We start from the raw sequence: 16,006 nt of genomic DNA on the forward strand, positions 1-16,006 counted from the left end.
ATCTGGGTGGCTGTCCCCGAACCACTCCTTCCAGACTGTCCTCTTACTTAACCTGGTGGCCCTCAGCCTCTTTCCCAAATGAAGGCATAGCAAACCCCATTTTGGAGGTCAATCTGCAGCATCGTATTTGGTGCTAGATATAAAGTAGCTGCATGGGGTCTGATACAAAGGTGATTGCTCTTTAAAGACTACCCTTGTTCATTCTGCAGGAAATAGTTCCAAATACACACTAAGATTCTAGACAGGATATGATAACGTTGAACCTGTTTTTTTGGGGGTGGGGGGTGGGAGGTGGGGGGTGTGTGTGGAGAGGGAGGAGCCAAATACACCAGATAAATTCACCTTCCACCATTCTGGTACTTCTAATGACGGGGCCTAGTGTTGGTGGTCAGCCATTTTGGCAATATGTGGAAAGTCTAGCCAGGCTGGGGTGCTGGGGTGCTGGGGTGCCCTGAGTGTGAGTGGGAGAGATCTTCCTGTGATGAAAGTGCAGATGTTTGCAAGGAACTGCTACGAGAGCCCTCTGCCTCCAGTAAGCCCACTGAGACCTTTTCTTTGAGGTACAGGAAATAAAGTGGCACTACGCCAAGCGAGCTGAGGAAACAATGGGGCGGTGGCAGTGGGGGCCTGCAGAGAAGGGTTAGGAGATCTTGGTGGACTTGAAGAGAAGAACCTGCCAACCACTAGCTTGTTCATTCATTCAACATTTAGTGGCGCCCTTGAGGAGGGCCTGTCACAAACACGGGATGAGCTGCACAGGAAGTCAGGGTCCAGTGGTCCATTTTCCCAATGCACATTTACTTACCACCTCCCTGTAATGGGCCCCATTGGGGCAGCTGATGAAATCTGGTGACAGCTTCTTCCCAGTCAGGGGAGGTGTGAGGAACCGTAACACCCGCCTTAGGGGCCATGTCCCAGCAGAAACCCAAAACCACACCCCTCCTCTTGACCCCAGATCTCCCCACATCTGGGGTCTCGCCCAGCCTAAGTCAAAGTCAAGTACAGCAGAGCTGAAGGAACCTCAAGAATATCTCATTTGACCAGTATTTTAGGATGAGAGAACGGGGCCTAGATTACAGGCCCAACTCGGCAAGGTCACTCAGCAGATTGGCCAGCGACATAGCTAGATGTTATCCTCATGTCTGACCTCCACTTGGTGCTCCCCACCAGACTAGCCAGCTTCCAGCCCCCCTCCTCTGCTCCAGAGCAGGGCAACCAGCCACTCACCGATCATCTGCTTTTGCTTGTGCGGTGGTGCTGCGGCCAGCATGGACACGGTCAGGGGTTCCTGTCCGGGGATGCACACAGCAGGCTCCTGGACCTGCACATGGTGCCGGGGACACATCCCTTAACCACCTGGACAGGCAAGGCCTTGAAACATTTAACCCTGTCAGGTGGGCACAGGCCTCCAGGAAGGCTCTGGAAGAGGGGAGCAGGGGGCAAGGCATGGACACCTGGGTGGGACAGAGTCTCCAACAAGGGCACGGTGGGCTGGCTGACAAAGTTACACTCTGAGGTAGATGTTTTCCATGGTGCTAGGAACCTCTAAATGCCCCCAGTCCATGTTGCCAAACGAAGCCACACCTTACTAATCCCTTTGTGTCGAACAAAGCACTTTTGATCCAGTAGCTTTTACGGCCATATTTCCTCCGTACCTCTGACTCTTTCACATCTTGATAACATGAAGAGCATTTGCTCTTTAATGACTACTCTTGTGCATTTTGCAAGAGGTAGTTCAAAGCATACACAGTGAAATTCTAGACAGCAGATGAAAATGCTGAGTTTGAGACTTTTGGGGGGAGTACAGGGAGATAAATATACAGCCTTCAAACTTATAATGACAGTAGATATTTTCTGTTCTGTTTTGGTTAATCACATCCTTGCTGCTTAACACATAAGTACTAAGGAAATCCAAATTAATTTTGGTAATAACCCAGGCAAAGCAAATCGTAACTAATAATAAAACGTGGTCCTGACCCTTTCCCTCCTTCTGTTAGTAAGGGTGATCATTTTTTGATTGTACCTTGTTAATAAGTGAAACTTTATAAGCCAAGAAAAGGTCCAGAGGGTCAATGCCTTAGCCAAGGTTCTAGCCAACTCCCCCCCCGCCCCCCCGGCGCCCAGATAAGAGGGCAGTTGGATCAGTCTTACCTCATGGGTGCTGGGTGTTTCTGAGGAATACCTCTGTGTCAGGAGAGGCCCACTTGGCATAGAGCACCCTGCCTCACCAAGGCCGGAGGTCTGGGTACCAATGTTGGCTGTAAGAAATAAGCAGGGATGTTAGCACCTGACAGCGACCTGAAGCGACAAAGCCTAGAGATGAGCATTCATGTAGAACTCCCAGCACAGAGATCCACAAACATCTGCCACACGTGCTTGCCTCTAGTCAAAATCTATGCCCTTGCTCATAGCTGTTGCTGTGAACCTACTAAGTTCAGATCCGATGCTAAGCCCCTACACTTACTATCTCATTCACCCACACAACAAAAGGGGAAAACTGTTTTCATCCCCACTTTAAAGATGAGGCAATCCGATAATAGTAGTTAGCAAGGCCACAGAGTAAGCGAACCCCAGGAACTGGGCCTGCAAGACTCTGGAGTACACACTAACTACTGTGCCACACAGCCTCAAAGTCAGCCCTGCTCTCCAAGAGGGTGAATGGCAAGGTCACCACGAAGGCTGGTTCGAACTCCCTGCTAGTGCCAACCCAGCACCAAGCCCCTGCCCCAGCCCCCTTGCACACGCTCTCCTCTGGCCCTGCCCGCACTCACCCACTGACTGGGTGTAGGACATCTGGTGTGGCTCCTGGGGAGAGGCCTTCTCGTCACTGCCGATGTGGGTTGGGGAGCGCTGAGACGTGGTTGGTGACCAGGCCATCGAGGTGGCTTGTAGTACAGAGAACAGGGAAAGAGAAAGGGTGGCAGGAAGGGGGATCGTTAATCAGAGTAGCACACCACCCCCTGACGGTGCCAGGTGAGGAAGGGGAACCAGAACATTCACAGCAGGAAGACGAGTGAATCCAGCTGGTCAGGCAGACCCCCAACTCTTGGGAGGGGGTGTGGCAAGTTCCTATTACAAGTCAATTCCCGTCTCCCCAGAGCCCCAAGGGGCACAGGCATCATGATCACAGCTCTTCGTCCCCCCAGACAGTTTCAGATCGGGTGACCTTCACTCTTAGAGAAGGGCCATTCGTCAGCAACGCGGCCAAAGGAGCTTCATTTTCTCAGCTTCGCAGGAATCTCCAGCCACAAATCAGACTGAAGACAATGCGAGCCTTTTACAGGGTCAGCGCTGTGCTTGGTGCGCTTACCCCTATCTCATTCAGGCCCACATTCGGGAGAGGAAACTGAGGCTCAGAGAGAAAGTTACCCACCCAGATGAACTCTTTAGGAAGTGACAGAGCCAGGCTTGACCCCAGAATTCATGTTCTTCACACACTCCCCCATGGGTCCCACACTCAGGGGTGGAAGGGGCTGGATCACTCACTCAAGGGTCTAGGTGGCTGGGCCGTCCAGCTGTGGGGAGCCTGGACAGGCGGGCCAGAGCCATAGCACGCAGCCTGGGCTGGAGGCTGAGGGAGAAGAAGACCCAGGTGAGGGGCTGCAGCGGGGAAGTGGGAACTACATCCCCCCAAGGAGGTCACCGCAGGAACTCCGCAAAGCTGGGATGTAAAGACCCACAAAGCTGGGATGAAGGCCTGCCTCCCATATGGGACCGCCATTTTCCCTCAACTCTTTGGGCAAGATCTCAGGTTCAGTCCTCATCCCTGTTATCAGAGCCACTAGCCCAACGGCCTGGATACCATGGTGACGCGTCCTCTGGAACGTGTGCCTCTGAAAGCAGTTGCTAACAGGAGCAGGAATGTCCCCATTCTAGGGGCCTCTAGTGGCTAACATCTCTCTGCTTCCTCGGGGTCCCACAAGCTCCTTTTCCCAAACCAGGCCCCTCGGAGGTGGTAGCAGGCACACTGCAAAAACGGCCACTTAGGTTGGGGGAGGGCTGCCGACTCTGTCCGTGTGGGAGGTCAGGATGGCATGGTAGGGAAAAACAATGTGTGTGGTCAAGAGACCCATGCTTCCTTTGTTTACTGCAGTAGTTCTCAAACTGAAATTTGACCAAAGAATCTTTTCAGCACACCATTCACAAATCTCTCTCCCATACATAAGCACTGTTTGACAGCGACACTCTTAGAGAAGGGTTTTCATCAGCTTTTAGAAATGGGGTTAAAACAGCCTGCTGTCTCAGGCAGAAGCAGGCTGGGAACTATGTCTGCCTGGAAGCTCTCTTCCTGCTCTGCCTGGCTGTCAGGCTGCGGGCAGGCCCTCACCTGGGGCACAGTGGGCAGGAAGTAGCTGACGGGCTGCTGGAAAGAGCCCAAGAGGGGGCCACCCAGGGCCCACACGTTGGAGAGGCGCTGCTGCATGAACTGGTTGGTCAAGATGGCCTTCCGCTCATCTTTGCGCTGAGCCAGCGCCACGTACAGCGGCTTGGTACCCAGGATGCACCCGTTCATCTCTGTCACGGCCTTCGTTGCCTCTTCTGGAGAGGAAAAACACACAAAGCCAAACCCTTTGCTGTGGCCACCCTCTGTCATCACCTAAAAGCAAGACAAGACAAGGGCTGCTGGGGGAGGGGAAGGAAGACCCCCGGGGCCGGCTCCCCTCCTCCCCTAGGGCCCAGCCTGGTCCTGAGCAGGACCAGCAGAAACTTACTGTCGGGGTGTCCTGTCACCCTGCATTCACTGAGGCCCACCACATGCCAGACACTGACACTCCCCACTTCACTGTGATTCCCACTTTATAGGTGAGGAAAGTGGGGCTCAAAAGTGACAGATCTACTTGCTGACTAACAGCTACTCATATTGCACAGACCATTCGCAGAACTAGGGAGAAGAGCTGCATTTCAGAATATCTCTCTCTCTCAATTTTCTTTCTGAAAGATTTTCTTAGGCTGTGGTGGGAAGCTGGCTTAATTAAATGCATAAACCGTCCTCAGAGAGGCCATCATGAAGTGAGATGATAGGCTAAGGTTAGCTAAGAATCTAAGACTAGGGCTGGTTCTTCAGCCAGGGCCACCATCTTAAACATTTTCGTTGAAGTCGCTATGATGAAAACAATCTGCATTTCAACCACTTCTTGAGTTTTCTTTTTTTTACACTACATATTTTTATTGATTTCAGAGAGGAAAGGAGGGGGAAAGAGAGAGATAGAAACATCAATGATGAGAGAGAATCATTGATCGGCTGCCTCCTACATGCTCCCTACTGGGGACTGAGCCTGCAACCCCGGCATGAGTTCTTGACCAGAATAGAACCTGGGACCTTTCAGTCTGCAGGCTGATGCTCTATCCACTGAGCCAAACTGGCTAGGGCTGGGTTTTCCTAATGACTCATACAACTTCTTCAAAAGGGTGCTCTTTACAGCTATATTTTCTAGAGACTCCAATAAAGAGAATTGTAAAAACATGAAAATAAGTTGAATTTCTATTTCTGGTGCTTTAACATGTTAATTATCTTTTTGGTAGAAATAAAAGCCTTTTTTACCATTAAAAAATAAATAAAAAGAGTGACTTTTCCTGGGTCACCCAGTCAGTGGGTCACACATTCAGCCAATGTACCGTCCGGTAAACTCCCACTTCCTCCACAAGGCCTGAGCCAGGTCTTTCAAAATCTGGGGAAGAGGTTCTTAGCCTTTTAACTAAAATAACCTTTCTATTTTGGAATATCTTTATATTTATAGAAAAGTCTCAAAAATAGAACAGAGTTGCTGTATATCTTTCACTGAGCTTGCCTCCCCATGTTAACATGGTACATTCGTCCAAACTACCATAGTAACATTGGCACAGTACTATCAACTACAACGTTAGCTACTAGGCTATTAACTAAACCAGACATTTCATTTGGATTTTACTAGTTTTACTGCTAATATTCTTTTCCTCTTCCAGGATCCAATCCACATTACATTTAGAGTTCTTCATCTTTTTTAGGCTAGCCCTGCTCACCTCCATGAGCAATGGGGTTGAGATAATTTTTTGAATCTGCTCTATTAGAGCCCATGCTCTACATCGGTGATTTTCCAACAGTACTTTGCTACCTGCTTGACCCGAGAGTTCACAGATCCACAGGGAGGTCAATAGATGGGATCAGGGGGTCTGTAAACTCAAATGGGGGAAAAATGGCATCTGTATTTTCACATTAGTATTTCCTCCTATTTTGAATGTAAGAACAAAAAATGTGACTTTGGGGGAAGAAAAAATATTTTCATATTCATTATTGCTGATCTCAAATATCTTTTATGCTAATTGCTACTTCATTAAACTTATAGTTTGATACATTAATAAAGAAGCACATATTGCTGTCACCTTAGTGTTTTGATAATTATTTCAATATAATTGTTTTTGTAATCCTATGAATTTTCCTTTATGCATTTAAAACTATTCTCAAAGCCTGGCTGGTGTGGCTCAGTGGTGGAGCATCAACCCAGGAATCAAGAGGTCACGGTTCGATTCCTAGTCAGGCTTGATCCCCAGTAGGGGGCGGGCATTCAGAAGGCAGCTGGATTGATGTTACTCCCTTATCAGTGTTTCTATCCCTCTATCCCTCTCCCTTCCTCTCTCTAAAATCAATTCAGACATCTACATGCAATTTCTGACTCAGGTGTCTGTATTAGGAGCTCTCTAGGGAATTTTAGTGAGCAGTCAGCACTGAAGAAGCATCCAGTGAGCCCAACTCCCTCATCTTATAGATGAGGCTCAGAAGACATCTGCTCAAGGTCACAGAGCTACTGAGTAGAATAGCCAATCATCACACTTCAGGTACTAAGAATGCTTAACAAATGAATAGATGAAGAATGATATAGCCCAACCCTCTCATTTTTCAGATGCAGAAACTGAGGCCCAGGAGGAGTATATCACTGGTCAAGACCAGACAACAAAGTCAATGGAAATGCTAAGACATGTATTTCTGGAATCTGGCATATCGTAGGCACTCAATAATGCTTGTCGAATGAACCAAGGTTTGAGTGTGCCCCAATAAGACCAGCTGTGTGTCTGGGACTGTATTACCATTCTCTTTCCCTCCAGTGCAGACAAGCTCCAACGGGGTCAGACATAGCCCCCAAATCCAAAAGGTGTGGCTCAGCACCAACTGCCTGAAGGGCATGGGAGGAAGAAGGGGTGTGTGGGCAGTGAGAGGATAGGAGGGGGAGGCTATCTGTCCACTGGAGGCACCACAGCCCTCACCTTGGCACTGGTGATCACTCCGTAGGGAGAGAACTCTTTCCTCAGCCTCTCATTATCAATGGAGTCATCCAGGTTCTTCACATACAGGTTCACGCCCTGGAAGGAAAGGACACTGCTAGATACGCCTTCCTCCCCAAGCTCCTCCCTGACTTGTGTGGTGGGCTGTGGAAGCCCTGGTCTCCAAGCTTCCTGTTCCCAGTCCCACACAATACCCATACCCCCCATCAATCACACAGCATGCCCCTCACCTGGAGGCTGGAGAGCATACAATCCCTAAAGCCTAGTTCCCAGAAGTGGGGCTGCTAGAGGAAGGAATCCCATTCGGGGCCCTCACCTGGTAATGGTTCAGCCGGTCCTGCTTCAACTGCTTCATCTGCTGGAACCTTCGCTTAAGCTCATTCTGCCGCTCCGCCCACTTCTGGGCACGGCCCACGTAGAGCAGCTGCCCTCTCACCTCCTTCCCATTCATGTCCATCACAGCCTGGGCAGAGAAGATGGAGCGACAGTGCGTGGTGACCACCCCCATGAGGCCCTGGCCTTAGCCATGGCCTCCAGGACCACCTCCCGATTTAGAAGGGACCACCTGCCAACCAGGCTGGCCTTGTTAGCAGAGAATAATTAGTACCAGGATAAAGGCCATCCACTTTTTAAACACATGGGACAAAATTTCAGAGTAAGCTGTAGAGTTTTAAAAATTTGCTTCTGACTCTTATTTTAAAAAGGGAAATTTGCAGTTTCCCATATTTGATAATCAGTTTATAGCTACCTACACATGGATTTTTTTAAAGCAGCAAGCATAATTCTTTCAAAATGGCATGACAGCATAATCGACATCTCCTACTTCATGTTGGATTTCACGGCATAAAGAATCCTTTTGCTAATTATGAGAACGTTTGTTTTAGAAATACTGGTGTTTTAACCCTGCTGGTTTTGCTTTCCTTCAGTTAACTGGACTAAGCCTACCAGACCCTAACTTGTCAGTGGCCTTGATTGCATGAAATCCTACATCTTTTGTGAGATATGAAATGTCTCTCTGAAATCCATTTACACTAAACTGAATTTGCATTGACTTATCTGCAAAAATCAGATAAGTACCGGCTCAATAGTTAGGATGAGATGATAGTGTTAGTAAAGAGAAATGTTGAAGGGAACTTACTTTTTCAGTGGTCTGTTCATTAGTAAATACTTTCACATAATGATGACTTTTGCTTTCCTGCCTAAATATGCAAATATATGTAAATATACATTGTGGACTCAGGAACTACCTGTTGTACAGCAGTCTTAAAAGTCATTACCAAAGTCTCTAAGATCTTGGAGTTGATGGACCCCTGCAGCTTCATTCATCTACTCCCCCTTGTCGCTTTGCAGTTGGGGAAAACAAAACCCAGAGGGCACACAAGAACACACAGGACACACAAGAAGTTACCTTTCAAAGGAGTCATTTACTTAAGAACAACACTTCAGAGTCAGAAAGTTTATTCTAATCCCAGTGGAACCTAATACAAACCATGAAACCTAATAACAGCAGCAGAGCCCATATCAGTGGGGGGAGAAATGAGAATGTATGCAAAACCCCCAGCACAGTGCCTGGCCCGTGCTGAGTGCTCAGTGAGAGGAGGCTGTTATGGAGATGGCACCGGGATCCAGTTCTCCCGAGCTGAGCTCTTCCATGGCGGGTGATCTTAATGGGGCAGCAACCATGGGAAGAGCTTTATGGTTGGCCATAAAGAGCTTATGGGAGGCCAAATATAACATTGTTATTCCAGCTTTGTCATTGTATGACCTTGTACTATTCACTCACTCAGCAAATATATATCTAGTAGCTACTGACAAGTGTAATACTAGAGATTTAATGGTGAAACAAGACCCAGCCTCTACTCTGTTCATATATATATATATATATATATATATATATATATATATATATATATATTGATTTCAGAGAGGAAGGGAGAAGGAGAAGGAGATAGAAACATCAATGATGAGACAGAATCATTGATCGGCTGCCTCCTGCATGCTCCCTACTGGGGATCGAGCCCACAACCCGGGCATGTGTCCTTGACTGGAATCAAATCTGGGACCCTGCGGTCTGCAGGCTGATGCTCTATCCACTGAGCCAAACCAGCTAGGGCTCTACTCTTGGTTCTGTTCATGTGCTACTAATGGAGACAGACAGAAGGTTTCACAAGTTAAGTGATAACAGGAAGAGGCAGCTCCCTGAAGGAGGGAAAGTAGGAGACCCAAAGGACAGGCACTAAGTCGCCTAAAGCCACGCTGTCCAATAAGGTGGTTCGTAGCCACAAGCAGCTACTAAGCACTTGAAATATGGCCGGTCTGAATTGTGCTGGAGGTACCAGATTTCAAAGAACTAAGTATAAAAAGGGGGATGTAAAAAAAAAAAATCTCAACTTTTACATTAAATACTCGTTGACGTGGTGATCATTTGAAAATGTTGATGTTGAATAAAATACATTACAATTAATTTCACAGGTTTTTTTTACCCTTTTTAATGTGGCTATTGAAATTTTTTTTTTTTTAATCTACTGGAGAATTTTAAATTGCATATGTGGCTCACGTAACATTTTTATTGGACAGCATTGGTCTAAACTGCAGGAAAAGGGAAGTGCTGTGAGAAAACAGCATTTGGAAATAAGAAATAGCATAACACTTCCCGCCCTGCCTCAGTCCCACAATTCAAGCAGAGGGCAGAGGCTGTCTCGAAGGCACTGCCCTTCTACCTCTTGTGCAGCACGAGCCTATAAAATAAGCAGCCTCACGGCTCCGAAGGCCCGGAAGGAGGCTGAAGCCTTCTGCCTCCAGCACAGGCAGGAAGGGCCCTGGCTCGTGACCTTTCCTTCCGCAGGCAGCTGGAGCCCTCTGCTCCCAACCTCCCTTCTTCCTAGTCCTGGCTCAGCACTTCTCCGTGAAGCAAGGGCACGGGGAGGAGGCTCCTACCTTCTGGGCTTCCTCATGCTTCTCAAAGTTGACAAAGCCAAAGCCTCGGGACTGGCCGCTGTCATCCCTCATCACCTTCACACTCAGCGTCTTCCCTGGGAAGGACCAACCTGGCTCAAAGGGGAGCTTGGAACGCCCCAAGGTGTTCCCCTTTCCTCCCGCCAAATCTCCAGAAAGCCCCAGGAGGGCCTGTCCTCCCAGCCTGGCTGGGGAGCAGAAGAGAAAGTGAGCCCAAACTCGGTCAGAAACACACTCACCAAACTGGGAGAAGAGCTCCTCCAGGCCCTGCTCGTCTATGTCCGTTTTCAGGTTCTTCACGTAGACGTTGGTGAACTCCTTGGCCCGCACCCCCAGCTCAGCCTCCCGCTCCTGCCGGGACTTGAACTGGCTAACGAAGCTGTGGACACACCACACACCGACAGGGTAGGCAGCTGCCAGCCACCAGCCACCCCCACCTCAATCCCAGCCCAGCCCAGCCCACAACCCTGGGTCATGGGAGCCAATTGCTACCAGCCTCTGGCCTCTGATTCCCTCATCAGAAGACTGGGCAGGACAATACTGCTTAGAATATATCCAAGGCTTCTGCAGCCGAGATTCTATGTGCCAGCATAAAGTTAAGAAGAATTCATTCTTGTGGCAAATGCACGGGGAGGTCCTACAGACACCAGGCAGCTGAGTACACAGGAGATAAGAGCATGAACTTGTGAGTCACACTTGAATCCTCGCTCTGAGCAGCCTAGCTGTGGGGCCCCGGGCAAGCTCCTTAATCTCTCTGAGTCTCAGTGTTCATTCCTATAAAATGGGATCAAACTCACACCACAAGGATTTGCTCGTTCATTTGCCACGTACACTGGGCAACAGTAGTGGGAGAACCAGACACAATTCATGCTAGTGCTGCTGTGGGGAGACCGAAATAACTTAAATACAATATTCACTTTAAAAATTGTCATCTCCAAGTTCAAGTCAACACATCTAGGAAAGTATCGTCGATTAAGAAAAACAAACAAAAATAGCCAAAACCGGTTTGGCTCAGTGGATAGAGCATCAGCCTGGGGACTGAAAGGTCCTAGGTTTGATTCCGGTTCAGGGCATGTACCTTGGTTGCGGGCACATCCCCAGTAGGGGGTGTGCAAGAGGCAGCTGGTCGATGTTTCTCTCTCATTGATGTTCCTAGCTCTCTCTCTATCTCCCTTTCTCTACGTAAAAAATCAAACAAAAAGAAAAAGAAAAACAAAAACTGCTGTGGCCAGTTGGCTCAGTTGGTTGAGTGTTGTCCCATGCACTAAGGTCACCCGTACAATTCCGGGTCAGGGCACATGCCCGGGTTGCAGGCTCCAGTAGGGGGCATGCAGGAGGTAGCCAATTAATGTTTCTCTCTCTCTCCCCCTTCCTCTTTCTCTAAAATAAATAAAAACATATTCTTTAATAGAAGGAAAATACAAAACAAAACCAAACATAAGAAAATTTGATAGTATCTATAGCACATTTAGCACAAACAAGTTGTCTCTGGCACTAAAATTTGGAGAAAACTGAGTGGCAAAGGTAAACGTGGACACATGATAGCTAATGAGATAACATCTTTCTGGGAAAAGCCCACCATTGTTCAGTTTTGCTGACAGAAGCTTCCCCTGGGAAACCCTGGACAGAATGACTCTCCAGGCACCTCCCCACTCAAAGCCCCCATCGCTCCACAGGGCTGAGCATGGGGCGGAGCCCTCAGATGTGCAGAAGCAAAACTGGGGGAGGGCACTGCCCGAAGAGATTCTCTCCAGTGTCTGCATCTCAATTTTCCCCTCTGTGAAGTGGGGATGATGCCAAACTGATACATATGAGGATGGCCGGCCAAGCATATGCCTACTTTCCCACCCATCCAAAAACCCCATGAAATAACACAAAAGGGCTTAAGACAAAAAAAATCCACAGGCATGCTGAGAAGGCTGAGCCCATTGATGATCTGGCCATCCCTTCCGAATCATCATTTCATTTTCTCCTCAGAAAAATCCTCTAAGCATATGCCAGCAATCCCATTTTTAAATGAGGAAAGGGAGTCCTTGAGAGCGTAAGCCACTCTTCCGAGGTCACAGTGCCAGGGAGAATACCGGCTGCTGCTCAGTGCCTGGTGCCCTTAGATGGTGGTGGGCAGCATGGGTCCCCAGCTGGTGATGCTTATGATTCTGTCCCTTCAGCTTCGGTCCACCCAAGCCTGCCACTCACACTTTGCGGTTATTCAGCAGCATCCCGTTCATGGTGCTGATGGCCTGCTGCGCAGCCTCACGGGTCTCAAAATGGACAAAGCCAAAGCCTCGGGAGCCGCGGTCATCACACACCACCTGGGCCACAGAGACAAAGAGCAAGAAGAGCAGCCAACAGGGGGTTTGGGTAGAATAGAACGGCAAGATGATAGAGCTAATATCTGAGTGCTAACTCTGTGACTGGGACAGACAGGGAGGAGAGATGAGATAGTCCAGCTAACAGCCCACCACTGCCTAGAAGCAGAGCCACCCAGCTCCCTGTGGGCACATGAAGGAGTCCAGCCAAGACCAGACCTGTTCAGCTGAACTCAGCCCAAATCAACAACTGCAGGATCATAAGCTAAGTAACGGCTGTTGACAGTGCCTAAGCTTCAGGGTGGTTACACAGCAAGAGCAGACTGAAACACAGGCGGCCTCTGATAGGTATATGAAGATGAAACTGAAAGAATTACTTCCATTCTGGTCCTTGCTGAACCTAGAGCTTAATTGAAAAGACCTCATATACTGTAGAGAGGTGCTTCTGGAATACCTCTGCCACACAGGTACTTGACCCAGACCCCCTCAACAGGGCACACCAACCTTGCAAGACAGGATGTTTCCAAAGACGGAGAAGGTGTCATATAAGGCCTTGTTGTCAATGGATTCCTCCAGGTTCTTGATGAAGATGTTGCCCACACCCGACTTTCGAAGTCCTGGGTCTCGCTGGGACCACATGATGCGAATGGGTTGGCCTTTGATAATATCAAAGTTCATTGTATCCAGTGCCAGCTCCGCTGGACAGGAGGAGAGAAAGGAGCAAGTTAAGGGGACCCCCTGAACCCTCAGGTGCTTAATTGGGAGCCTCCTTCCAAAAAAAAGAGCCGATGTCAGGGTCTCATTGGAGATAAGAGCCTGAATTAAAGTGTATGGCACTCCTCCCACTTTTTAGGATCTCATTCAACTCCTCACTATAGCCATGTGAGCATGGATTCCTACCCCCATTTTACAGAAGGGAAGACTGAGGCTCAGAAAGGGGAAAGATAAGTGGCAGAGCCAGGTCTATAGTGGTCTCTAAAGCACATCAAGTAGATAAAAATGTAAAGGAGGGCTTCTATGACAAACGGTGGCAGCAGTTAGAGGAAATTCAAGCTCAGAGGTGCTGAGCAGCAGAGTTGAAATTTGATCCGAAGTAGAAAGATTTTGGGGGAGGCAAACATCACCTCTCTGAGCTGGTTTCTTCCTCTCAAGTAGTGATGATGATGATGATGATGATGGTAGTGATATTAACCACCCTCTCACACCTAACAAAGGGAAATAATACCCTCTACCTCTAGGTAGTCAGATAGGCTGAAAATTAAGTAAGGTATGCAAGGTGCCTTGTCCTTAGCATCTGGCACAAACAGATGGTTGGCAAATGGCAGTGTGTCTGAAAACAGCAGCCCATGCCTGTCCTCTTGCGACTGCTATGGCCTTTACCTCTCCGGGGTAACATGCTGTCCCCTGCTTAAAGGATTCTCTACTTCCAGAGGATGGACAGGAACTGTGCAGAACTCAGTGGAGTCTGGTTTTTCCATCTAGTTCTACCAGTGAACACCCAGGGGCTAAACCCCTTCTCTCTGGAGCTCAGCTTCCCCATCTATGAAGTCTGGCCAAAAGGTCAGGGTGCAGAGAACTTGGAGAAAGCTGGAGATGGCAGTGGGTGGGGAAAGCAGAGCAAAGGAGAAGTCCCCCTGGAATCCAGCTCAGCCATCCCCTGGGAAACAGGCTGAACCACCCCAACAACCCCCCAGTTGGGAGAGACCTCCCCATTCACCCAGGAGATGCAGAGTAAGGGCGCCCTCTCTGGGCCTGATGGGGTTGAAGGCTCAGTAAGGGCAGGCCTTTTTGGGTTGTTTCTGGAGTCTTCCACCTGAATGCTGGTTACTATTTTTTCCCCTTAGGTTACACTTATTGAGTCCATACAATATTCTGGAGACTTCATAGACAGTTCTTCCAAGCCTCAGTTCTCATTTCACAGGTGCTGTGCCAAGTGTGAACTTTTGCTCAAGCTCACACCCTAGTGGCAGAACTTGAACAAAACCGGGGCTCTTAAACTCCTCTCTCACCAGAGGTGTGGGCACACCCATCCCGCAGGCGCTAATCAATCCCATCAGCTCTGAGAAACGGGTTGTGGAGCCTAAAGTGGAGGCGGTTTTTCTGGGCTTGTCAAGGGAACAGCGCCTGGTGCAGACCTCGTGTCAGCAGCCGGCAGAGGCCGAGCCCCAGCCCAGCTCTCCCGGCTTCCCCACTGGTTACCTATGTCGCCTCCCACATCGCCCTTACCAGGTGCTTTGAATTTTCTTCTCCCAACCACTCTATCAAGCAGGCCCGCTCCCCATTTTTCAGACAGGCAAGGGAAGCTCAGGATGGTTGAGTAATTTGCTTAAAGTCACACAGCTGCTGGCTTTCTAATCCTAGGGTTGGCCTGGCCCGGGTTAACATGCTGTCCCTTGCTTAAAGGATTCTCTACTTCCAGAGGATGGACAGGAACTGTGCAGAACTCAGTGGAGTCTGGTTTTTCCATCTAGTTCTACCAGTGAACACCCAGGGGCTAAACCCCTTCTCTCTGGAGCCCTTGGATGTTTCCACTCAGCCTTAATACCTCCCCTCTCCAAGCTGGAGCACCAGGAAAACACAGTAGGCGCACACTAATTGCTAGTTCCAGCCTCCGGGGGCTCTCTGGGTCCGTGTTTCCCTGGCTGCAAAACGGAGGATGCAGGAGCAGAGATGGAAGAGCGACTGGCAGGGATGCGGAGATGGGTTCATCCGCGTCAGCCCGCCTGTCCCAGCCCCGGGCTCACCGTCGGCCGGCTGCTGGAAGTTGATGTAGGCATAGCCCAGCGAGCGGCGGGTGGCCACGTCGCGGCACACGCGGATGGACAGGATGGGTCCGGCCAGCGAGAACTTCTCGTACAGCATGGCCTCGGTCACGTCGGGGTGCAGGTCGCCCACGTAGAGCGAGGCAAGCGGGAGGCCCGGGCCGCTGGCGCTCATGGTGGGTGGGGGGGGACGAGGTGCCAGCCCCGCACCCCGCGTGCGTCCCCGGGCGGTCCCTCGGCGGCGGACTCTCCCTGCCCGCGCGCCCGCCCCTCCTTTTACCGCCCCCCCGGCGCCCGCGGGCCAATCGCCTCGGCCCCGGCCCCTCCCCTCAGCTCCCCACCTGGGATCCCTCAGCGGCTTAGAAGCCTCCGGTGGGAGACCCCTTCGGCCCCGCCTCCGGAGGCGCGAGAGCCCTCACCTGGCCTGAGCTGGGGCCTGAAACCTGGGTTGTAATCCCCAAAGCTATAGCCTTTAGGGCGCCGGTCCCTTCTTGGTAAGCATTAAAGGAGACTGCACATTACAGACAGGAGCATCTGGAGCCGGATGCCTGGCTAGTTTCAAAGACGTGTCCCTACCCAGCCAGCTAAAAGGTGTCTTTCTCAAGGCAGCCCAACCCAGCCCCCCTTCTGGAACCGGCCTAGTGACTTGGGACTGAAGGCTCCGTGTGGGAACTGGAGACCACTAAGGCCTTCTTTGGCACTGCCTATGGAGTTTGCTGGGAT

At 49.8% G+C, this 16,006-nt stretch overlaps 1 protein-coding gene across 1 annotated transcript in view; it reads right to left on the reverse strand.

Annotated features, from left to right (window-relative positions):
• The window catches only part of PABPC1L (poly(A) binding protein cytoplasmic 1 like), a 34,865-nt gene extending 19,345 nt beyond the window's left edge, over window positions 1-15,520 (reverse strand). The window contains exons 1-11 of the mRNA XM_084888775.1: window positions 15,266-15,520; window positions 13,026-13,219; window positions 12,409-12,524; window positions 10,195-10,591; window positions 7,574-7,720; window positions 7,240-7,335; window positions 4,328-4,597; window positions 3,487-3,571; window positions 2,772-2,885; window positions 2,152-2,258; window positions 1,228-1,321 (exon numbers count right to left, since the gene is read on the reverse strand). Of these exons, the coding sequence (XP_084744901.1) occupies window positions 1,228-1,321; window positions 2,152-2,258; window positions 2,772-2,885; window positions 3,487-3,571; window positions 4,328-4,597; window positions 7,240-7,335; window positions 7,574-7,720; window positions 10,195-10,591; window positions 12,409-12,524; window positions 13,026-13,219; window positions 15,266-15,458 (1,813 nt within the window). The 5' untranslated portion in view covers window positions 15,459-15,520. The remainder of the gene's footprint in view (window positions 1-1,227; window positions 1,322-2,151; window positions 2,259-2,771; window positions 2,886-3,486; window positions 3,572-4,327; window positions 4,598-7,239; window positions 7,336-7,573; window positions 7,721-10,194; window positions 10,592-12,408; window positions 12,525-13,025; window positions 13,220-15,265) is intronic.
• Between the last annotated feature and the right edge of the window lie 486 nt (window positions 15,521-16,006).

Source organism: Pipistrellus hanaki, assembly GCF_964339955.1.
Source record: "Pipistrellus hanaki genome assembly, chromosome: 6".
Lineage (NCBI taxonomy): Eukaryota > Metazoa > Chordata > Mammalia > Chiroptera > Vespertilionidae > Pipistrellus > Pipistrellus hanaki.